Genomic DNA, 25,103 nt, shown 5'->3' with positions numbered 1-25,103 from the left:
ATATCACACATATTAGTTCATAAAGTTACAAAACAAAAAAAAATTCAAGAGTCTTAAGTACATTGATCTATCGAAATAGGTACACAAAATATATATTCATGCTCGAAAAATACAAGCAATTAGAAATGTCAAAATTCAGTCAATTTTCATCCATAAATCGTATCACTTAGGTCACATATATCTTGTCGGCTTGTAAAGTTCTATAGCTTAGGTTGGTTCGAAATCAAATAATAGACACAGAAAACGGTTTAAGCACGAAAATAGTTTGGTACATTATATTGACCCCGATACTTCCCCGATTAAACCTTTTAGCTCATTGCCTTATATCCCCTTCGCTCACCTACCTTTCTCTCTAATTCCTAAGGTATAGTAAAATATTAGCGAATACAATTTTCCTAGTAAGACTTATGTGCAACTATGAGTATTTTCTTTTCTTCTTCTTTTTTTCACTTATTTTGCTTTCCTATTTTCCCAAAAACTTCTCGCTCGGCTATTTTAGCCTTTTTCAAACCTTTTCTTTTGGTGATTTTTTTATTTACACTCAAGTTTATAAGACTCTTATAATCACAATACTATGCTATCCCTTAGGTTCACTCTTATTTTTCTTTATTTTGGAATCCACCATGTCGTATCTACCTAACCCCCAATATCAATGGCCAGACGTCAAGTTCGTGCAAGGACCAAGAAAATTGGATCAAGAGATTATATTTTAAAGCTTAAGGCTTCCATTGTGGTTCATAAAGAATTATGGATTTAGGCTCAAAATTACGGTATTAGGGATTTTACATTAAGGTCAGCCTTTCGGTTCAGAAATGTCTACCAAACAATACCTGAGGTCATCACTAAGCATCTCAATTCATAGATTACAATTAACTAAATATTAACACACTAATGACTTGTTATTCAAATAAACACATGCTTTTTATGTATCTATTTATCATTTGGTGTACTAACACTCTATCACTTATTCACAGTGTAACAAAATGAACTAAATAGTGTAATATTAGATAACCTAAAATCAATTACTATCGAATTAAAATAAAATAACTAAAAAACATAAAATATTTTTTGAAAAATTTGAAGAATTTCTATGTTACCCACCACGCTTTATTTGACACATTGTCCTTAATTTGTGCCCCATAAATAAGAGAAAAGACTACCCAGTCTAAGTGTTGAAGTTCCTCGAATGTGGTCAGGTGGTCCTTCTCATGTCGTCTTAGCTCCAAAATGTAGTGCCTTATATTGTACGGGGTTCCTACATAGATATTAACTAACACAAAAATAAAACTAATGCAAAAATAAATACATAAAGTCCAAACAAAAAATAAAATTATCCAAAATAAAAACACAAGTCCTAAAAATTTAAATAAACTAATTAACTATTTTATTTATTTACCCTTTTTATTTTTGAAAAAATATTAAATAATTTTTTCTAGTTTCCAAATGAAATAAATAATTAAAGTCTTAAAATAAACTACTTGAAACTAAAGAATAATATTTAAAAAGGTTAAAAGTTAATTATTGTCTTAGTCGAATTTGGTTTCTGACTTTTTCGTGTCCCCATCATCATCGTCGTCCTCTTTATTTTCTTTTTCTAGGTCCTCTTCCTCATCAGTATCGTGATCTTGCAATTGGTTAACTTCGAGGGATGGAAATTTGGGCATCCTCAACTTGCATCGTCTCACATAATCCTTGAACAATGGTTCTATCTTATGCATCCATTTCTTTATCCATTCAACATCTTGAGTAGGATTGGTGCCTTTATTTTGTCAACGGTTCGACGTCCTTTGTTTCTTCAAAGGTGGTATGTCTTATTTTTGTGTTGCTTGTGTCCTCTTTCCTTCATTGAATTGCTTTTGGTGTGTTGCGATGAGTTACTTATATATAGAGCTTCAAACTGAGTTTGTAAATGGTCGTAACAACCATTCCAACTGTCCTATGACCTTTGCCTTTCTCCATAAGGCGGTGATAAAATTTTGAAAGAAGAGTTCCATTTTTTCGTCACGGATGCAACGAATCATGCTTGTGTATATCTATGTTCTAAACAAACCTTTTCTTTTTGCAAAAAATATGTGACATTGTAGCTAGAAAAGTAGTGATGTTAGAACTATTTGTTGTGGGGTATAAGTGGGACCAAACAAATTGTACCAATAGTCTAGCTAAAGGAATCATGCTTGATGGATAGAAGAATATCGGCAAGTTAGTGGCTAAATCTCTTTTCCATTCTCCTTTCCACTTGGTTAAATAATCTATTACTTCCTCCAAGCTAACGTTCAGGCACAAATTTAGGTCAGTTCTCTAGATGAAATCATATATGTAAAGAGAACCTCAGAAAACCTCCAAATTTCTGGACCCAAAATTAAAATATTCTTTCCTCTAATAGTGGCAAAAGAACAAGGTTCACCCAATGGTATTTTATCCTCATACTCTTTGAGAGATGCATAAAATTCTTGAACCACCGGGATGCAAGCCGGTTTAGAGGGGTGTTTGCAAAAATTTTCCCACTTATGAACATGCACCATTGTTTAGACTTCACCTCCACTATCAGTTGGGAATATGAGTCCCCATTCTTGAATAATGGGTTTCCATTTAAAAAATTCAATATGTGCATTGAGGTCATTATTTTCCAGGTTTAAGAAGTTATCGACAACCGACAATTCATCGCATGGCATTCATTGAGTATGTTTGGCAGCCATTACAATAAAATAGGTGTATTTGTTTTACAAAACACAAATAGCAATAAATCTAGATGTCGTAAAACAAATTTAAGTACGTTGAAGTTTAGAAACAATAACCTCTTGATTGAACGTTGTGTGGTTGGCAAAACGTTCTCTTGATGTGTGCAACCATAATGAATAGCAAGCATCACTTGTGAAGAGTAAGAGTTTTGTATGGAGGATAGGAAAATAATAGAGAAAGATATTGGGATGTTCTTTGGGGTTGGTAAGTGCTTAAGGGTGTCTTAGGGGTGTATTTAATGGGTTTAATCAATGTCTTTAGGGCTAAATCGATGAGTTTTATAGAAGGAAAGCTGGTTGATTACGGGAAAATATGTAGAAAATCATACAAATTTGATGTGGTGTCGTGACACTAAGATTCAATGTCGCGACATCACACTACGAGTATTCTATGGTTTTATTTTGATGTTTAATATTGTGACAATGATTATGGATGTCACGACACAAGCCTTTCGATTTGGATTTTCACATTCGAAAGTATCATGTCACGACATCGCAAGTCAGTGTTGTGACATTGCCCTACTTTTAGTAATGTTAAGGTGTTCAAAATTTGATGACGCAACACTACAAGCATTGTGTCGTGACATTGCCTTGGATTTTAAGAATCACGCATTTTTTCATGCAACTCCCCATTCATCCCCTAATTTTTAGCTTGTTATTGTACACAAAACACAAAGTTAGATATTGTCACTATACAATATGTTACACTTTAAATTTGGTTCTTGTCTTATGTGTGACTTCTGGATTCATCTATATCCCAGCTCTAATTTTTACTTCAATTCTCTATTTCTTCTTCCACCTCCATCACAACTTGACATTCCAAGGTCTAGTTTTCTCCAACCTTCTCAATGTTGCCCCCAATATAGTGTTTCAATCTCTACCCATTAACATTGAGGGTGCGTTTGGTTCGCTGTATTGGATTAGAGGTGTATTGGATTAGAGGTGTATTGGATTAAAGGTGTATTGGATTAGAGGTGTAATAGCAAATCAACTGTTTGGTTGAATGTAATGGAATAGAGGCGTAATAGTAATCTTGTGTTTGGTTGAATGTAATAGAGGTGTAATAGCATAATGGAAAAAATTAAAATGACTAGAATACCCTTAGCATAAATTTGTTTTGGTAAATGATTATTGTTATTGTTATTTAAATTATAATAAGATTATTATTATCAATAATAAATAATTTAATCATATTTAAACATAATTTTTATTAAATATATTTTAATTAAAATATATAATTTAATAAAATTCTTAATAATTAATATTCTTATATTAATTTACTGAAATCATAATATATGATACTGTAAAATATAAATTAACATAATTACTATTAAATATATTTTAATTAAAATATATAATTTAATAAAATTCTTAATATTAAATATTCTTATATGAATTTTCTAAAATCATAATATATAATACTATGAAATATAATTTAACATAATTATTATTAAATATAATTTAATAAAATATATATTTTCAATTACTTATTTAATATAAATTCAAATTAATGACGATTAATTATATTAGATATATATGATCTTGTACTAAAATTATTTTAAATTACCATATTATTTAATAATTGGAATACAGTTAATTTCTTACCAAATTATCTAAAAATTTTAAAAATTGTGTTTGGTAAAAATTTTAAAATAGCTGGCACAATAATTATGTTTTAAAATTTTTTTTACCGTACCATTCTAAAAAATTCAAATATTGTTTTCTTAAAAAGTATTAAAGTGCGAAATTATCATCATACTATAGATAAATATTGAAATTTGTCACTGTACTTTATTTTTATTTATATTTGCCGTTATTTTTTAAAAAAATATGAGTAAATTTGTAACTTAATTTTTATGTTATTGAATTTTACCACTAAAATTTAAATTTTATTAATTTTTGCCACTAACTCTTATTTTAAATTTATATTGAATTTTTATTTTTTTAAATTACAAATATCTTCATTTAACTTAACGAGTAAATATAATTCTTGACTTTCCTTTCTCATCATCTAAACAAAAGCACAATAAACAAATTGTCAAAAAGAAACCCAAATCCAATAGTTGGGAGATTCAAAAGCTTTCTCCAATAATGTGTTTCTTCTATAAGAAACAATGCTTATAAGCAGCTTGTCAAAGCTCAAAATCTATTTAGTCCTATGTCATACATCCAATGTCATTTGAATACAAACAGATAACTGGCTTTAAATGGCAAAAGATATAACCTTAGGTGGACTCATTACAAGACTAGCAAGAATTTGACCAGTGATGTTAGAACACACATTCACAGATGCTAATTTGTATATATGCTCCCTCACATCAGCACCAAACCCAGTAACCTCCATGTAACCTCCCCTTTTTCCACACTCTCCATAATACCCTGGAGACAGTAAAAGAGTTTATATTCTGTGTCAAAATTCCAAACTTTGTATAAGCTCATTCACATTCCGTAAATGAAATAATAGAAAAATGAAATTGCATGAACCTTTTTCATTTATAATATACTTTTCTGAAAATTTATAATTTAGTCCTATTATTTATAATACACAAACAGCAACACACCATGAGAAACTCATACAAGTGGGCAGCTTTTTTCTTTTCCTAATATTTATCGCCTTTGTTTCCCCTGGAATGCACTGATCTTGTATTTAGACAGTGACTCAGATGATATCAAATCGATACAAGTTGACGAGTGTCACTATCTTCAAAAAGCGGGAGAGGGGATGCGTATAAGGTCATATAACTGACAGTATGAGCAGAACAAAATATTGAACAAACCACAGGACATAATCATATTGATTTCAAGAAATATATTGCAGGATGCCATGAAATTTTGTACTAACAGATCCCAAAAACATAGTACACCACCCTTTTATTCTTACAGAATGCCATTTTTTCTAAGAGAGAAGTGTTTCACTTGCTCTACCTCAAATGACATGTTTCGAGAAGCAGGTGCCCATTCCTCAGCTATCCGTTTCTCCAAGAATTCTGCATTAACTGTTGGTGGTATTCGAATATCAAAACCAGCTTCTGCTTCAGACGGCTGCAAATTCATAACAAAACCCTGGCAGAAAAATATAAAAGAACCCACGTATGTTTGAGATAGATATTACATATATAACTATCTTTTTTTCCATGAATGCAAAATGGCAACAAAATTGATGATAGACCAGCAGAATGAATGTGTGCAGTAACGGAAAGGAGAAAGGTAGGCTAAAAGGCCTAACTGACCATGCATTAAATGGTCCAGCATTTTTAGCACAGAAAGCTTAGTCCTTTAGTTCCTCTAGCAACCGAGTGCTTTAAGGAACTATGGAACATAGATTAATGCACATTGTTTTCCATCTTCAATGAAACAATGCAATCAAGCCACAGCTTTCCATGTTCATATATACTTAACATATTTATTAGGGTTAATGCAATTTTTGATCCCTGAACTTGGCAACTAGGTCCATTTTGGAACCTCACTTTTTTTTATCCACTTTGGTACCTGAACTTACCTGAACTTGACAACTAGATCCATTTTGATCTTTGAACTTGAAAAATGTAAAAGTTTGATAACATGGCACTCTATTGAGTTTACTGTTTAATACTTAATAATTACTGTTAAAGACATCAAATTGACACAAGAAAATCCACTATTGAGTCACTAGGAAATTATTTCTATTCCATCAATGTGCATGACTAACATTTCATATCCAGTAAAAGCCTCATGAGATGCTTCATATTACTTGTCAAAGAGTATATGCTCCTCATGTCTTGTATAAAGATTCATACACTAACATTTTGTTTTTTAAAAGAAAGGTTATCTATTTCTTTAATTTTCCAAAGTGTTTGAGGAAAGGAATCGGTATAAGCTCATTAGGGCTCTTAAAGTTCTAGTGCGTCAAAGCCAAGTGACAAGTATGGTTATAGACTGCTCCTGAGACATGAGCAAAAATTTGGTTATCTTCTGTGCTTTTATGATAAATATCTGAAGCTATACTATTAAGAAAATATCTAGTGAAATCATAACTAATAGCAATGCATGTAAACTAACTACAAGGACTTTAACAAGTAAAGATTTTAGCAACTAATTATCTAAATTTACAGAGACTTACTGTGGGAGAAGGCGTTCCAGCCTTCAGAAAGGCCATGTTAACCGAAATGACTTCTCCTTCACCCTTCAAACCAGCTTTGACCAAATCAAACTGCGAAGCCCTGAACCTCCTGATACTCTCAATGCTCTTGAAAAGGTTCTCAATTGCACTGTTGTCGTAAAGCTTCGCCCCATGTCCAGGAGCTCCAGTAGCCTTTATCACCAGCCACCACGGCATCCTCTCTCCATAGAATAACCTGTAATTCTCATTGGGTGAAGCCAACCCTGTTCCTCAAAACAACATTATGTTATCATCACTAACAGATATACGGCCAACTAGCGGATCAGATATCTGCAATGTCAATAAAATTCAAACCCGCAAATTTGCTTTAAAATCTAAATCTGTTTACTATCCGCAGCAAATCCAAATATAACTAAGATATCCAAATCCGCTAAGATCAGTATTTAGTAAGTCCAAATACTTGTTTAAAATAAAATTTTTTAAATAGTTTGGATATCCAAATCCCTTATTCCCCAAAACAGATTCAGATAATGGATATAGGAACATTAATATCCACATCCATTCCGAATCCACTTACTAAAGTACCCAAATACAAATATTATCTGAAAAAAATTAAATAAATATCTACAAATACCCAAGTCCCAACTATTGTACTTACAAATTCAGGTCCTCACCGGCAAGCTCAATAACGAACAAGAAGCATTGCCCACCAATCTATTAACTATTAACTATATCAGCCATTTCAAAACATGGTTTTACAATTTTTTTAATAAATTTTAAAAAGTAAAATCTGGTTTACCTTCATCAAGCACAATATCAACATTCATATTCTTGAAAACATCGGATTGAGCCAACTTCTCAAGACCGTCATGGCCACCAATCTATGGCCACCAATCTCTTCATCAGGGACAAACGACAAGTAAAGTGACCGTTTTGGCTGAAACCCAGAAGCCTTCAACCTACGAACAGCCTCCATATACTGCATGCCCACGCACTTCATATCCTGGGAGCCTCTAGCGAATATATTACCATTTTCATCGATGTGGGCACCGAAAGGATGATAATCCCACTTCGAACGCTCAGAAGGGACGACATCGGTGTGGGAGTTGACTAAGATAGAAGGAAGGAAAAGGTCGGAGCCTGGCCATTTGAGGATAACGAGCGGCTTTCCTTGGACGAACTCTATGACTTGGGTTTCTAAAGAAAGGGATTCGGCTAAGGATAGGATGAATTGGGTCGATTTTTTATAGTTCGGGGATGGTTGGGATGTGTTGATTCGGAGGTATTCTTGGAACCTTGATATGATTTGGGATTGTTCATCTTGGGTCGGGGATGGTGTTGGATTTGTGAAGCTTAGAAGTGAAGAAAAGAGTAGAAGATGAACAATGACGCGTTGGCAAGGGCTGCAATGGCTGTCGCCATACCTATGATAGATGCCGCAAAGAGAGAGAATCGAAGTGCGGAATGAGGAAATTAGAAGACAAAGGCCTTTCTCTTATACAGTTGCAGTAACCTGGAGACCCAGAAGCGGATGAAGCTAGAAGGAACAGAAGAGAAACAAAGGGGATCGGGGGAGGGTAAAACAGGGAGGTTTGCTGAAGCGGTAGCTAATCTGGACAAAAGAGGGGGAATAGAAATCGGTGGTTTTCACCGATTAGGAAGGTAATGGATTACACACGTATTAGTAATACATCAAACCAAACAACGGAATATAGTCGGATTAGGTGGGGCCCACCGATTAGGGGTGTATTGGCATAGCCAATACACCAAACCAAACATAGTGTGAATATTTCTCCCTCTTTTTTTGTTAGCTCCACTACTCCGTAAGGAGATACATGTTTAACACTATATGGCCTTGTCCATCTTAATCCCAGTTTCCTCTAAAATAATTTCAGTTATGAATTGAATAATAAGACTTGTTGTCTTGATGTGAAAGATAGTTTCTTGATCATGGCATTATGTTTTAGCTTATTTTTCTCCTAATATAGCTTTGCTTCATATGCTACAAATTAAAATTCTTTTAACTCATGTAATTGAAATAGGCGCGCTTCCTTGGATAAGTGGGGATCTAAATTCGATTCTGTAATGTCCCAACAAGCTTCTTTTCTCTAATTTGATTAGCAAGTGACATTTTTTCCATAAACTAATATGTATGGAGACATACCCAATGTAGTTTTGTACGTTTTTTTATATGCCCATAATGCATCATCCAATCGCGTACTCCAATCTTTTCGACTTAGGATATTGTCTTCTCCAGGATCTATTTGACTTCCTGATTTGATACTTCTACTTGTGCAGTAGCTTGTGGGTGGTATGTCAAATAGATTCAATGTTTGACACTATATTTTATCAATGCTACCTCTAACTGCGTGCTGCAACAGTACGATCCTTCATTTCTAACAAATGCTTTAGGGGTTCCAAATTAAGAAAAAATATTCTTGCGTGAGAATTGAACTACAACCTTAATGTCATTGACTAGTAAACCTATCACTTCTACCCACTTACATACATAATCTACTTCTATGATAATGTACTGACTACCGAAAGAACTCAGAAATGGACCCATAAAATCAATGCCCCACACACCAAAGACTTCTACCTCCAAAATTCCAATTTATGGCATTTCATGCCTCTTTGATATGTTTCCTTGTCACTAATGCTTATCACATTGTTGAGAAAATTTGTAGGCGTCTTTGATTTTTGTAGGCCAGTAAAATCCTAACTGAAGAATTTTCTGTGATGTTCTCCTTCCTCCAAAATGCCCCCCACATGGTGACCTCTAACATCCTAGCAAGATGCCTTCCATTTCATCTGCTACTACACATTGTCTGATCAGTTAGTCTGTGGATTGTGAAAATACATAAGGTTCCTCCCATATATTACTTACGGGAATCATACATTTTTCTTCTTCTTCTACCGTGATGTATTTGTAGGAAAAACTCCTCTAGCATGATAATTCACAATGAATACATACCAAGATTGTCACGCCCCATATTTTATTTATTTTATCACGTTATTTTATGACACAAGGAATTAAATGGCTTATTAGTTAAGTGTGTAATTTGTTTCCAGAAGGTCTCATGCTCAAGCCCCCACACTCCTACATTTTCTTTAATTTTTTTTTTGACAAATTCAAGTGGTCAACCCCCTTGTGTCGTCCACCACACTTGCCTTGTGGGCAAGGATTCCTTTCCTTCTTTTCTTCTAGTCAACTTACCTTACTTAACTCCCTTTTCACTCCCATGATCCACTTTTGATGCCTTTGTCCCCCTATTGCCTTTTTCCTTCCCATGCACCTAGACACACTTTTATTTTTATTTTTTTCTCATCCTTTCCCACATTCTCTCCCTTTAGCTGCCCTCCTTCTTGTTCCTCCCTTTTCTTCTATTTTCTTTTATTTTCACCACCCCTTTTCTTCATTTCTTCTCCATTCCACCACCTCTACAGGCCACCAAACCACCACCTCACTACCATGAATAAATTGACGATTAAGAATCGGTACCCTCTACCTCGTATCGATGATTTACTTGATCAGTTGAAAGCAACTTCAGTATTTTTCAAAATTGATTTGAGATTGGGTTACTATAAACTAAAGTAAAAGATAGTGACGTACCAGAAATGACATTTTGTACGCTTTACGACCATTACAAATTATTGGTGATGCCTTTTTATTTGACAAATGCTCCAGCAGCATTCATGGATCTCATGAACTATATTTTCAGCCATATGTTGATCAAGTTGTGGTGGTGTTCATCAATGATATTTTTATCTATTAGAAGTATGAAGCGGAGCACGAACAGCATCTCTAGATTATTTTGCAAGTGTTACGAGATAAATTGTTATACGGGAAGCTTAACAAATGTGAATTCTGGTTATTTGAAGTTGTGCTTCTTAGGCATGCTATTTTTGTTGATGGGATTAGAGCTGATCTGAAAAGGATCGAGGCCATCATTTGATGGAAAACACCGAGGAATGTGTCAAAATTTCAAAATTTTCTTGGTCTAGTTGGTTACTATCGAATATTTCTAAATGGGTTTTTGAAATTAGCGATGCTAGTGATGTAACTTTTACAATAGAATATTCAGTTCGTTTGGAGTGACCAGTGCCAAGAAAGTTTTGAGAAATTTAAACAGATGTTGGCTGAAGCGTTAGTTCTAACCTTGAATCAAGGAAAGACTTCGTGGTATATGGTGATGCTTCTTTAAGTGGTTTGGGCTGCATTTTGATGTAAGATTGGAAAGTGATTGCATATGCATCTAATTAGCTAAAAACTCATGAATGTAACTATCCGACGAACGATTTAGAGCTAGCCACTATTGTTTTTGCTCTAAAGATTTGGAGGCATTATCTGTATGGTTAAAAGTGCCATATTTACATTGATCATAAAAATCTTAAATATCTCCTAACCCAAAAGGAATTAAATTTGAGACATCGTCGCTGGGTTGAACTTTTGAAGATTATGATTAAGTTATCGATTACCACCATCCTAAAGCTAACATCATAGCTGACGCGTTGACCAAAAAGGTAGTAATTGAGTTGCGGGTGATGTTTGCTCAACTCAATGTTAGTAGTGAAAGTAGTTTATTGGCCGAGTTGAAAGTCAAACTAGTGTTGTTTGACCAAATCAAATAAGCGCAACTTTGTTGATGCTAATTTTTGGGAAAAAGAAAAATGGTTTTGAATGGCTCGATCGGAAACATCAACATTGATGATCGTGATTGTTTGAGGTTTCATAATCGAATCTGTGTTCGTGATGTTATCAATTTGAAAGAGTTAATACTTCACAAAGCTCACGATAGCCCTTTCGCTTTGCACCCTCGCGAAACGAAAATGTATCGTGACTTGTAAGAATTGTATTGGTGGCCCGACATGAAAATAGAAATAATCAAGTACATTGCTAAATGCTTAACTTGTTAACGGGTTAAGGCGGAACTTCAAGTTCCCATAAGATTGCATCAGCCTATTTCGATTTCGGAATGGAAATGGGAGCACATAACAGTGGATTTCGTAACAGGGTTACCATTGTCTCCGAGTAAAAGAAATATTGTTTAGGTGATAGTTGATTGACTTACAAAATTGACCCATTTTATTATAGTCTCAATATCCCCACCACTTTTTAGGTAAATTTTGGGGACGAAATTTTGTTAGAGGGGGAGAATTTTAACTACCTGAAAGTCAGTGGTGTCGGGAAATGTGGCTTTGAAACCCCAATTTTGTAAACTAGACTCGTAAATAATTTTATTAAATATATAGGGTGTTATATTAGAAGATAATTGAATTTCATATAGGTAATTTTATTTATTAGGGATTAATTAAGTTACGGGGACTAAATTGCAAAAATGATAAAATTTTAATAGTTAAAGAATTGATAATTAAAGCATTGGACAAAGACTTAAGTGAAATTATGCCACTTAAATATTTAGTACTGCTTTGATTAGATAAAGAAAATTTGTTAAGAAATAAAAAAAATGACATAAAATGAAAATAAAATAAAGTATTATAATAAAACATAAGTGTAGAGTTAGTGGAATAAAGCAACCATTTTTATTTTACATCCATGAAAACGAAGCAAAGAGGAGAAGAAGTGAAGCATTTAGCTTTAAGGAGTTCTACTTTCAATTTTAAAATTGGTTAGTCAATTTCTTCAATTCTTTTGTAATTATTATGTTTTTGAAATCCCTATAGTCTAATCTAGCTGACCCATGTCATAATATTTGGCATTGATAAAGGACTAAATAGTAAAGCCAATTGATGATTTTGTGCAATAGGGACTAAAATGCATAAATTTTGAATTTGGTGGTGGAAATGTGTAATAAGGAGTTAAATTAGGCCTAGAGTGAAAATAGTATAAAAATTGAAGGTTCAATTTCAAAGTTATAATAGTCCTAGTTTTAGGGACTAAATTGATAAAATGAAAAAGTTTCACAAATTAGTAATTGAATGTTAAAGTGGTTATATATTAATAAATTATTATTTTTGTATAATCTATAGCTAACTTCGACCTGGATTCCTCAAAAAAGAAAGGAAAAGACAAAGTCGTCGACGAATAGCTGGGAGCTTACGGTTTATGTTTCTATAATACGAACCCTTGGTAAATTGTTGCATTTTGAACTGTTTGTGCATGCTAAAAAATGTGGTGAGTTAATTGTGATAATGAAATTATTTGGGATAAATTGAGTTGATTGATATACTTGAGGATTAAATTGAATGTTATGAAAAAATATATAGATTTTTTAAAATGTTATAATAATAGTTATTAATCTAGAATAAAAATGGCACTATTTGAAGCTTTATACGGAAGGAAATGTAGAACCTTGTTATACTTGTTGAACTGAGTGAAAACAAGATAGTTGGGGCAAACTTGAGTAGAGAAACTGAAGGTAAAGTTCGTATTATTCAAGATTGTCATCAGATCGTTATCTATCATATTAAGAGGAGCCAGTAACGATTTTAGTTCATGAGGAAAAAGAACTTCATAATAAATAGGTATCGTTTGTAAAAGTTCTGTGGTATTGATACATTATTGAGGAAACTATGTAGAAAAATTGGGGTATTGATGAAGTCATAATCCTCGAATCTATTATCAGGTAAAAATTTCAAAGAGAAAATTTCCTAAAGGAGAGTTGTTGTAACAGCCCGATTCTGGGCCTAGCCGGAACAGTGGTTTTGGGACTACAAATCTGACGAGGGAAAATATGATTATCATTATATTTTTATGGTCTACAATTTCATAGAAAAATTTTATGAAAATTTCGTTCAAAAATTTCGACATTTGGGCACTTAATTTAGTCAAAAGGACTAAATTGTAAAAAGTGCAAAAGTTGAGTTCTACATGTTAGAAGTGTCTAATTTTTATGAAATTATAAATTGGGGGTCCTTATATGGTAATTAGATCATTAGTTAATTGATGGACAAAAATAGACTTAAGAAATGGGTGAAATAGATTTTTTTAAATGGGGGCATTTTAGTTATTTGGAAATAAAAAGAATAAAAAGGGAAAAAGATGGCAAAAATCATCATCTTCTCCATAGCTTGCTGCCAAATTTAGAAGGACTCCATAGCTAGGGTTTCTTCACTTTCTCAAGCTCATAGTAAGTGCATCCTAGCTCCATTTTTAATGTTCTTCGCATTTTTGAAATCCTCGTAGTTCAGTTTAGCTTATTTTATCAATAATTCATGTTAGGGTCCATATTTGGAAAAATACCCATAGGTGAAATGTGTTTATTTTACTGTTTTATGGTAGAATATGAAGCTAGAAATTATGTTAAACAACTTTTGCTAAGCGATTTTAAACGAAAACGGTTAAATTCACATAATTAGTAGAAAAAATTAATGTTCAAAAGTGTGTGTTAGAGTAAGAATTTGATGTTGCCAAAGAAGGGAAAAATATTCAGCATGTCATAAAACATAAGAATAAGAGATGAAGTTTAATTTCTGAGCTTAGGGACAAAAGTGTAAATATGCAAAAGTTTGGGGGCAAATTGTAATTTTTCAAAAATTTGGGTGGAGGACTATTTTAATAAATGTGAACATTAAATGAGTTAAATTTGCTATTATAGATCAAGAAAGATGAGAAGACTACCTCAAACGGGGAAAAGAGAAGATAGTGGAGTAAATTGCAAAATTACAATGTTTTGCACCGAGGTAAGTAAGCATGTGAATTACTGCATTGTTTTGATATTATTTAATATTTGTTGAGATTTAATTGAACATAAAATAATTAATTGACGAAGATCCTAAAAATGTGGTTAAGTAGGGAAATGTGGTAAAGTGTTGAAAAACACGGTTTTCAGTTGAACACTCGGAATAGGCCGGAGTACATTGAATATAAAGGGGGTTGCTAAGTGCTGATTCCCCCAAGGGGTTGCTAAGTGTTGATTCCCCGATTCATTGGTGGTTGCTTAGTGCTGATTCCACCATATTTTAAATGTGAAGGGGGTTGCTAAGTGCTGATTCCCCCAAGGGGTTGCTAAGTGCTGATCCCACTGTATCTTAAATGTGAAAGGGGTTGTTAAGTGTTGATTCCCCGATTCATTGGTGGTTGCTAAGTGTTGATTCCACTGTATTTTTGAATGTGAAAAAGGGTTGCTAAGTGTTGATTCCCTGAATCATTGGTTGTTGCTACGTGCTGAATCCACCGAAAACGAATAACATTCCGAGTGTTCAACGGGAAAATTGGAAAGGTGAATATTTATATATGGTGGACAAGGTTATGTGAGGAATATTGGGTTTGATACTTAATCAACCCATGTGTAAGGTGAAAGGAAATACCAAAACTTCAAAAGAGAAAATTTAAATATAAAACTATTTTGTATAACATATATGAAATTGAAAAATCCCCATAAATGGTGGAAGATGAATTAGAGGCTGAATAATATATGAAATTGAACCTGAATGAGTCTATTTTCTTATGAAAGGAACAGAGCAAGCAAAGGAGTTGTATATTTGGGGACATTTAAATTTTATTGAGATAGGGTTGGATTGATTTCGAAATCCCCTGTTCCAAATTTGGAAAATCACCAAAAATTGTAAAAAAAAATAATTATGGCTTGAAATTTACATTCTTGAATTCATTAGTGAGTCTATTTTTAAGATAAAGAAACGGAAACATTATTTGAATTTTTTACAGGGAGATAAGTAAATTTTAGTAAGGAGAGGTTAGAACTACCGGGTAGTGAAACAAGGGAATATTTAGAGAATAAAATATACTAATTGGCTAAGCTAAAAATTCTGAAAATTGTATGGAAGAAAGGTATATGAGTCTACATTTTTGGAAAAATTTACAGAACTTAATTTGGAGTCCTGTAGCTCCAGATAAAAATAAATTTGTGACTGTGATGCAGAAAAATAGCTTGCTGGAAGTTGAGCAAACAATGAAATTTTTGTGTGGTTAAAATTATGTTACTTTGTAATCATGTGAGAAATTTATTTATTTGTCATGTGTTTACTTACTAAGCTATATGCTTACTCTTCTTTATTTTCCCTTGTTTATAGTGACATCGATCAGCCCAGAAATTGGACGAAGTCAGAACATCACCCACACTATCATCAACATTTGGGTATTTTGGCAATCAACACTTTTGAAACATGGCATGTATAGATGACTTTATGTAATGTGGTATAAATATGTATATATATAGTATTGTTCGGTTTAATATGTTGGTGTTTATTAATGGATAAATTATGTCTGAACATATAATTGTAATTGGTTGGAAATATTGAAGTTGTTTGAAATTGTCTTTCGAAATTTGCAGGGGGTTTATGTAAAAATAAGCAGAAATGCTGCCGAAATTTGAAAAAAAAAAACTATAAGTGTTTGAGTTCTAGTAATACCTCATACTCTGTTTCGGTAACGAACACGGGTAAGGGGTGTTACAGTTGTAACTGCCCATTTTTCGGTGGTATCAAAAATAGTAATTTTGGGATCACAAATTTGACGAATGAGTTCATAAATATTATTATTTAATATTTACAAGTCAAATATAGTATTATATAGAATTTTTATTTGATAATTTTTGCTATTTGAATATATAGTTAAGTACAATTGGTTTTAGAAAATGAGGTATCAGGACTTCATTTCTATAAACCGAGCCCGTAAATATTTAATAAAAATATTTACGGAGTTACTAAATTGGTATATTGAAGTTCGGTCCAGAAATTTTAGTGATTTGGTTGTTAATTAAGGAAAACGGAAATCGTAAAAGATGTAAAATTTAATCTCTATTAGTTTTTATTAACTAAATGGGTTAATTAGTGGAACTAGGAGGTTTTATGTTGCAATTAGACCATATCTAATTATAATGGACGGTTTGTAATGTTTATTTTAAATTTTATTAAATTAAAAATGTTAAATTAATATAATAAAGTAATTAAAACAAAAAAATAAATTAAATGAAATGGTCATCTTTCTAAATCTTTTCTTCCATCAAAATTGAAACAACAAAATTCCATTGTAGAGCTTGAAGCTTCGGTCACCTTCTTGGTCCTTGCATGGTATGTAAATTGATCTATTTTTAATAATTTTTATGTTTTTAAGATCGTTGCAATTAAGTCTAGCTAACTTGTATCGTCATTTTTAAAATTGTTAAAGATTTTAGATTGTTCCATTAATGAATCTTAGTTTTTTTAAAGTTTAATAGTAGAATATTGATCTTGGTTGTTGATTAAGACTATTTTGTAAAGTAATTTTAGTTAGTTTTCAGTTAAAGGATTGAATTGATAAAATATTAAATTTGACATAAAATTATTGTGAAATTTTAAAAAATATATATTGGTTGTACTAATATTAATGGAAATTCGGCTAGCATAAAAAATTATGAATTTGTGATAAATTTGAATGTTTTGGGTTTAGGGACTAAATTATATAAAATATAAAAGTTTGGGGAAAATATGAAAAAAATTGTAAATAGGAAGTCATATGCACTAAATTGAATATTATATGAAATTGAGGCTAATAAATTGAAATAAATTACTTTATAGATCAAGAACTAGTTGACAATCGAGGAAAAGGGAAAGTTGTTGATTAGTCTATGAACTTTTACTATATTAGCAATCTAGCCCTAGCAAGTTCGTATGGTTTAAATTAAAATAATTTGTAATATTATATTGACTTGTGAAATATGATTTGTTGAATATTCATATTTATATATTTATACAAAGTTAATTCAAGGTGAGAAATGTAATTGAATTGTAAAATATTATGCGATTACTTGTATTGAGCCCGGATGAACATAGGATAGGATATAATTGGCATGTCAATGGGTTCTATCGCGTACTGTACGTGGTGAGATGGTGATTATTGATTTGTTACTGTCCACTGAGTATACCGAAGTTGAGCATTTGTTGCGGACTAACGTGTTATATTTATAGTGGTTCTAGTGTGTAACTGGGGGTGGATGTAAAGCCTTCAGGCTCGACACTGCCCAGGTGTGTTCATGATTGGCTTGGCTCGTTTGATCATTTTGGTGTGTTTCAGATGGTTAATCGCGTATCAGTATCCATTATATCGTTCATTAGATAAATATTTTCATGATTTTTCGATTTTATCGTGACTTGAGATCGAATAATCTTGTGTGATTAAATGGATTATGAAACTAGTACATATATATAAACTCACTTATTGAATGATTGTTGATGATAGGATTATTGTTTATGAATCTTGCTAATGTATAATTGATATGTTTATAAGGTAAGTCTTATCGTTTTGACCGTTGAACATTCTAAGCTCTATTGAAGCTTACTAGTGTCATTTTCCTTGTTTCTTTGTAGATAACATTCTACGGAATCGAGTGATCAGATCAACCTGAAGATCACACTATCCAGATATCTATTGATAGATTTTGACATGTTTACATTTGGGTTATTGGCATGTAGTAGGTGTTTTGTATATGTTTTGGGTATTTATTATTTATGGTACATTTTATACTTGGATGATGTTGTGTAAACTTGATTTTTATTCACTTGTATATATTTTTTTGCCATATGTCTTGTAAAGGTCTATATGTAGATGATTTAGTCATTTTGGGTTAATTCACTTATGAATGGATAGGTTGTGGTAGAATTGAACATGAATGGAAGGTATGAATTGGTAAGTTTAGCAAGTTTTTAAAGTAAATATTTATGACCTTTGAATGTAAATTGGTTGGTGTATAAAATGTGGTGTCATTGAAGGCATATTTGTTAGGCACTTAGGTTGTACATTTTGGTATGCTTTTAACTTGTTTGAGTGTGTTTTGAAGGTATATGAATGCTTGTTTTCTGTTTGGCTTGGCTACTAAGAAATTTTTTTAGCTTGCCTTGTTTTGGAAGCTATTTTAGGTGCACATGGTTTAGGACACAGGCTGTCACACGACCGTGTGACCATTGTTTCCAAAATTTTCCACATTTTTCGATAAGTTTTCTATTTTATTTCAAATTAGTCCTTGTGTAACTCCCCAAAATTTTAATTTTGAGTATTGTGAATGTGTGACACAAAATATCTTTCTGCTTTAGTGGTTATGTGTTCTGGGTGTGTTTGGTCAATAGACTTTTAAGTAAAAGTTGGAAAATAATTAATAGAATAGGACTGCTGGTATGGAGGATAAGTAGAGTGTTGGTGTGAAGGAGGTCTTGTGGTCGAATCTTGGCGTGGGCAATATTTTTGCTGTGCGTCTAGGAGAGTTTAAGATGGACTAAAAATCTGAGTAGTGGATGTGTAGTGGGAATTAGGGGAGAAGATTAAGGGATTTTAGGGGTTATCAGGATTTTATTTTATTTTTTCTCATAATCGAATTTTTACTCTCTTTTCCAAAAAAATTCTGCTGTTTATTCTTCTCCCTCTGCCCTTGTCGAAATTATCTGAGTTTTTTCATCTTTTCTTCTTTTTCTTCTTCTTGATTTTTCCCTAATCCATTTATTTTCCTTCATTTTCGCATGTGGTTAGTGCTCGCTTAGGTTCGGCAAGTGTTTCTCTTCCTTTCTGTCATGAATCCTTTAGTGACTGGAGTGGTAATGTTTTTTCTCTGCGATTTGGGCATGGGGTGTGACAGCCCAAAATTGACCCTAGTCGGGAAGTGGTTTCGGGACCGCTAAACCGAGTCACCGAAAGGTTTGAATGTGATGTTTATTGTCTAGAATATGTAATCATGAATGTGTGAAAATTTCAAGCTTCGATTTAGTCGATTGCATGTGAATTTAGTCAATAGGACTTATATGAGAAAATTTTAAAATGTGATAGGTCAATGCATGAGGACCTATTAGTGCATGTGGAAGAAAAAGGGGACTTGCATGTCAAAGTGCCCAATTCTTGATAAGTGGCCGGCCAAGCATGACTCCCTTCCTCCAAGATTATGTTGTTTATTATTTAATATTGGTAAGTAAATTAAAATAAATTAAAGAAAGGAATTAAAAAGGAAGAGATGAATAAAATAAGGAGGGAAGAGGGAGTGTTCATCTTTTTTTCTTTGGCTATTGCCGTGAGTGAGGAGAAGGAAGGGAGATTTGGTTATTGGATTTTGGCTTGGAAGATGGCTAGAATGAGGTATGTATTGAATGATTCTTGAAAATCTATGCATGTTTGAGATGGTTAGTTCAAATTCTACTCATCCTATAGATTAGACTTAGGATTTTGAGGTTGAAATTCGGCCAAGAAGCTTGAAACTCTTAGTAGATGTGTTCATGTCATTAAAATGGATAATAATGTAGGATATGGTGAGTGGTTAATTGCTTTTAACTTGAAAGTTGAGGTTAAAGGGGTTAAGTGATTGCCGAATCTAATTTAGGGGTGGAGGATTGTGTTCATGTTATATTGGATAGGTAGAGGTTGTAATGAGGTTGAAATTGTTGAATTGTTAGCTTGGTAACTAATGAAGTAATCGGCCATATGGGGTAAAAATGGGATGTTCATTTTAGTTGTTGTTTCATTTTTGTGAGAAATGGGTCAAGTATTCATGAGATGAAATTGTGTGAGTAGATAAATTAAAGGTAATAGTATAGTTGATGAATATATATAGATATACATATTCGGCCATCACTTAGGAGCTTATGTGATGTTGAGTTAAGCTTTGCATATTCGGCTATATATATATATATACATATATATGTAAGCCCATTCGTGATACTACCTTAGGACTATGTATATATAACCGACAAAAGAAGGGGAAAAACTAGTAAGGGTGAAGGCCGAATGAGCTATAGGTGGTGTGGATGACTTTTATACATGTGGGTGTGTGTGTATGCCATTTAGTTGGTGACATTCGGCATTTCTTAATTAACATTAGAGATGAGTGAATGAAATCGGCATGTGTGTTTGTGGAAATGCCGAATGTGAATTTGGATAATATTGAGTAATGTATGTGCTTTAAAATGATGGAATGGAGTGGATGCTTTAAATGTGTTACGAACAATTATAAGTTAAATTAAGGGTTGCTAAGTTACCATTGTCATTGCCGAATATACAAACATACATATGCATGTGCAATTGAAGAATGAATGTTTAGCAAGATGGTTAAACTAGTTAAATTATTGATTTAGCTCAAGGAGTTAAAGGAGGTGAATCGAGCAAAGGCAAAGAAAAGGTTATCGAGTAGCCGAGTTGGAACCGTCTTACCCAACACGAGGTAAGTCACTAAGCATGTAGTTGGTATTATTTCAAATGGTCATAATGTTTATGTATTGATGCTGAATGGAATGAATAAATATACATATATATATATGCATGTACGTATGTGATGATGAAATTGTTGAATGAAAAGAAAAGAGGTAAGATGTACTGAGTTGTTAATCTCGGCACTAAACGTGCGGGTATAACCATTTATGACCATGAGATTTGGCGCTAAGTGCGCGGGATTAAATTGTACAGCACTAAGTGTGCGATTTGACTATGTTGCACTAAGTGTGCGAAATGAATATGATGCACTAAGTGTGCGAATTGACCATGCGGCACTAAGTGTGCGAGTTTGACTATGTAGCACTAAGTGTGCGATTTGATTACGTAGCACTAAGTGTGCGAGTTGATTATATAGCACTGAGTGTGCGGACTCAATATACATTCGTGAATCATTATGGACACTATGTGTGCGACACTATTGAGTCGATCGCGGACAGCGGATCGGGTAAGTGTCTTGAGTACATGGCTAATAGGTGCTATGCTTATACTTGGTGTTGAGCTCGGTAAGTTTGAACCTATGTGACAAATATACTTGAAGTCACGTACATAAAATTTATCGTAGGATGGGTGAAAGGCCGTTTAGTCGTTGATTGTAACGAAAATAAATTGATTTATGAAAATGCTTCAATGTCCTATTGATGAGTATATGGAATGTGAATGCATGAATTGATATGAAATTGAATCGATAGGTTGGAGGAACTATGGTATGGTTCGGTATGGATGGAGTAAATTGTCTCGTTCCATTTTGTTTCCTCTTGTGATAATGTTATTGATGGATGGTAGTGCATTGCTTATGACTTACTGAGTTATAAACTCACTCGGTGTTTCCTTGTCACCCATTATAGGTTGCTTGGACTCATCTATTTTTGCGGGGTCAGGCCGTCATCGAAGTCATCACACCGGATAGCAAGTTTTGGTACTTTCTTCTTAGTTGGCTTAGAAGAACATTTTGGCATGTATAAGCTATTACGTTGTGTTTGAACTTTGGCATGTAAACTTTAAGCCATGCGAAAATGGCACGAATGTTCGATTGAGTTGGATCAAGGGTAGGCATGAAATGGACCTAGTTACTTTCGTAACAGATGCTGGCAGCAGCAGTGTCATGAGATTGAAAAATCACTAAAAATAGTAGGAGTGGAATTAATTGATGAATAAATTATGTAATCGAAGCTCGATGAGTCTGTTTTCATGAGGAAGTAACGAAAAGATCATATGGGCAGTATATTAAGAGATAATCAGATTTTTGTGGGACAGGGCCAGAACGGTTTCTGGATTCCCTGCTCCGACTTTGGAAATTCATTATAAATTAACCAGAGATAATTAGGGGTCGTACCATATATGTACAGATTCCTCTCTGAGTCTAGTTTTCATAGAAACAAACGGCATCAGTATTGAAGCCCCGTGCAGGGAGATATCCAAGTCGTAATGGGCAAAGGTCAGTGTAGTCGACCCCTGCAACTTGGGAGACTTGACTAATAAACTGTACTAATTGGCCCGACCAAAAATTCTAGAAAAAATTACATAGATGTGCACATGAGTCTAGTTTCTGGGAAAAATTACGAAACTGATTTTCGAGTTACGAAACTCAAGATATGATTTTTAAAACGACTAGTACACAGATTGGGCAGTGTCTGGAAAATAAATTTTATAAGGGGTTAAAGTCAGTTAACACCTCGTGTTCGACTCCGGTGTCGGTTTCGGGTTCGGGGTGTTACATGGGGGGACTCGTACTGGTGAATTCAGTGTTCTCGTCTTAACAATATCAGTGTTCTCGTCTTAACAATAGTTAAACGGTGGGTTATCATTGGTGGTAAGTTGGGTTTCTGTTCGTTCTTGGTTGTCAATTTGCTTCTAAATTCATCAAATTGATCTTGAGTATTTTGATTTTATGCTTTTGAATGCTCGCTGACTATTTTAGCATCAAACAAAACTAGGTGTGTACCCGAAACGCAAAAAAAAAAAAGGATTCGGTGAAAAGCCGAAATTGCTTGCTGTTTGGACAGTAGTAGTAGGCTAAATTTGAAAAATCACCATAAATTGTGGAAATCGAATTAGAGGATGAACAAAATATAGAACTAAATCTTATTTAGTCTAGTTTATCATAGAAGAAACGGTGTAAGTAATGGAACTGTAAATCGTAAGGTATAACAAACTTTGTGAGACAAGGTCAGAATGAATTTGGGTTCTCCTATTCTGAATTTGAAAAATCATCAAATATTGGATAAAAATAATTAGGGGTTCAAACTTACATGTTTAAATTATTAATGAGTCTATTTTCAGTATAAACAAATGGAAACATCATCCAAATTTTGTACTAAGAGGTAATTAATTTTTAGCAAAGAAGGGACGAAGCTGTCAGACAGCAGAACATGGGTAAGTTTGAATTTTACTGTACCTATTGGCTGAACCAAAAATTCTAAAAATTTTATGGTAGAAATTTATTTGAGTCTAGTTTCAAAAACATCAAGCGGATCTTAATTCGGAATTCTGAAGCTCAAGATATAAATAATTTAGTAACAGTGAATCAAATACACAACTTTGAAGGAACATATAAGCAAATAGGGAAAACATATATGAATAACTAACTAGCACGAGTTACATTAAAAATGGATCACGTGGCCAAGGACAATTTGGGCCGAGTGGGCCACATGGGCGTGTGAGCCCATTTTTCTGAAAAGTTCTGTAAGGTTGCACAAGTCGCCCAAGTCGACTATGGACCTACTGTAGGGTCGGTAAGCTTTACGTATACCCTTATATGTGGATCTGTCTGTCTGATTTCTATACCGAGCATGACATATGATATCTGAATGTATGTACTATTAATTGCATAATAACATGACATATTTTGTATGTTGCATTGCATCGGGGTGGGTTGATGATATTTGGAGGAAGTGTCTGAAATGCGATTAAGCCTGTTGTCTGGCAGCTCAGCTGCATCCTTCTGATTATGTGCCGCATTTCGGTACAACATGGTGTGTAGAGATGGGTGGGTTGATTTAATCCCCACATGGTGTGTAGGGTTGGACGGAGATGGTGTGTAGAGGCTGGTGGGTAGGATTTTCATTTACTGTATCTGATATGGGCCAAGGCCCTAATGTATTTCTGAGACTTTATCTAAATGGGCTAAGGCCCAAACTGATTCTATGATAGGCACAAGCCCTAGACTATATCTAACTGAATTCTGTTGATTATCTGTATGCATGTTTTCTGTGGGGATTACATACTGAGTTTGCAAAAACTCACCCTTTCTCTGTTTAATCTGTACAGGTAATCCCCAGACTTAACGGGTTGATGCAGCGGAGGACTCGACGGTTGGCACACATAAATTTTAGACTGTTTTCTGTTAATGCCTAGAATTTATTACTTATTTTGGACTTTTGATGTATCTTCTAGACTATGGACTGGTTGGCTTTAAATTTGGTTTTTCTGGATTTTTTTAAAAACTGCAACTCCACAAAATACGATTTTTTTTCTAAAAACTAATGTTTTTCGTAAATAGAAACGATTTTCCCTAAATTAATTAGTTACAAAAGCTTCCGCTAAGAGACAAGTTTTAAAGCAAATCAATCAGTTTTTTTTAATTAAATAAAAGCTAACTTACTATAACGGTTTTTAAACTTGACAATCTTGTCTTCAAAACCCTTTTCATGTGACATCGCTAGATTCGGCCATAACGTCTAGGCCGAGTTTAGGGTGTTACATTTAGTGGTATCCGAGGCAGGTTGCAAAAATCGGCTGTGGATTATGGATTTAATAAAAATTGGGCTTTCGAAAAATGAATTGATTTCCAAATGATTTGAAATATTTTTACTAAGTAAGTGGTACACCGAGTCTCCGGCTCCGATCTTGTAAGTATTCTGAATTGTGATTTGTTTTAAACTGAAATTGTTATGGATAGTATATTCTGAACGTACTATAGGTTGTAGACTGTACTGAAAACACTTTAGTTAGTGTATAATGAAAATTGCAGAGAAACTGGAAACTATAGTGAGGCTACGATTTACGAAAACGAACTCTGAATAACTGATACTGTCTTACATAAAACATTTGTTAATAAACACTAGAACTGTAACTGATTCATAAAAATTATAATACCAGATAAATATAATTAGATATGAGC

At 33.5% G+C, this 25,103-nt stretch overlaps 1 protein-coding gene and 1 long non-coding RNA gene across 2 annotated transcripts; both read right to left on the bottom strand.

Moving 5' to 3' along the window:
• Window positions 1–4,773: 4,773 nt before the first annotated feature.
• Window positions 4,774–5,962, bottom strand: LOC121224696 (uncharacterized). The gene is made up of 2 exons (XR_005922435.1): window positions 5,664–5,962; window positions 4,774–5,117 (listed from the first exon to the last, which is right to left on the bottom strand). It is a non-coding gene; the product is annotated as an uncharacterized lncRNA (long non-coding RNA).
• Window positions 5,963–6,568: 606 nt separating this feature from the next.
• Window positions 6,569–9,231, bottom strand: LOC107942367 (aminoacylase-1-like). Its single transcript, XM_016876023.2, is given in 4 exon segments — window positions 6,569–7,100; window positions 7,637–7,730; window positions 7,733–8,331; window positions 9,204–9,231. Coding segments are annotated over 4 exon segments (1,008 nt in total). The 3' UTR covers window positions 6,569–6,813.
• Window positions 9,232–25,103: the final 15,872 nt, after the last annotated feature.

The sequence above is a fragment of the Gossypium hirsutum genome, chromosome D12 (genome assembly GCF_007990345.1).
Source record: "Gossypium hirsutum isolate 1008001.06 chromosome D12, Gossypium_hirsutum_v2.1, whole genome shotgun sequence".
In the NCBI taxonomy this organism is placed as follows: domain Eukaryota; kingdom Viridiplantae; phylum Streptophyta; class Magnoliopsida; order Malvales; family Malvaceae; genus Gossypium; species Gossypium hirsutum.
This window is presented reverse-complemented; position numbering and strand designations above follow the sequence as displayed.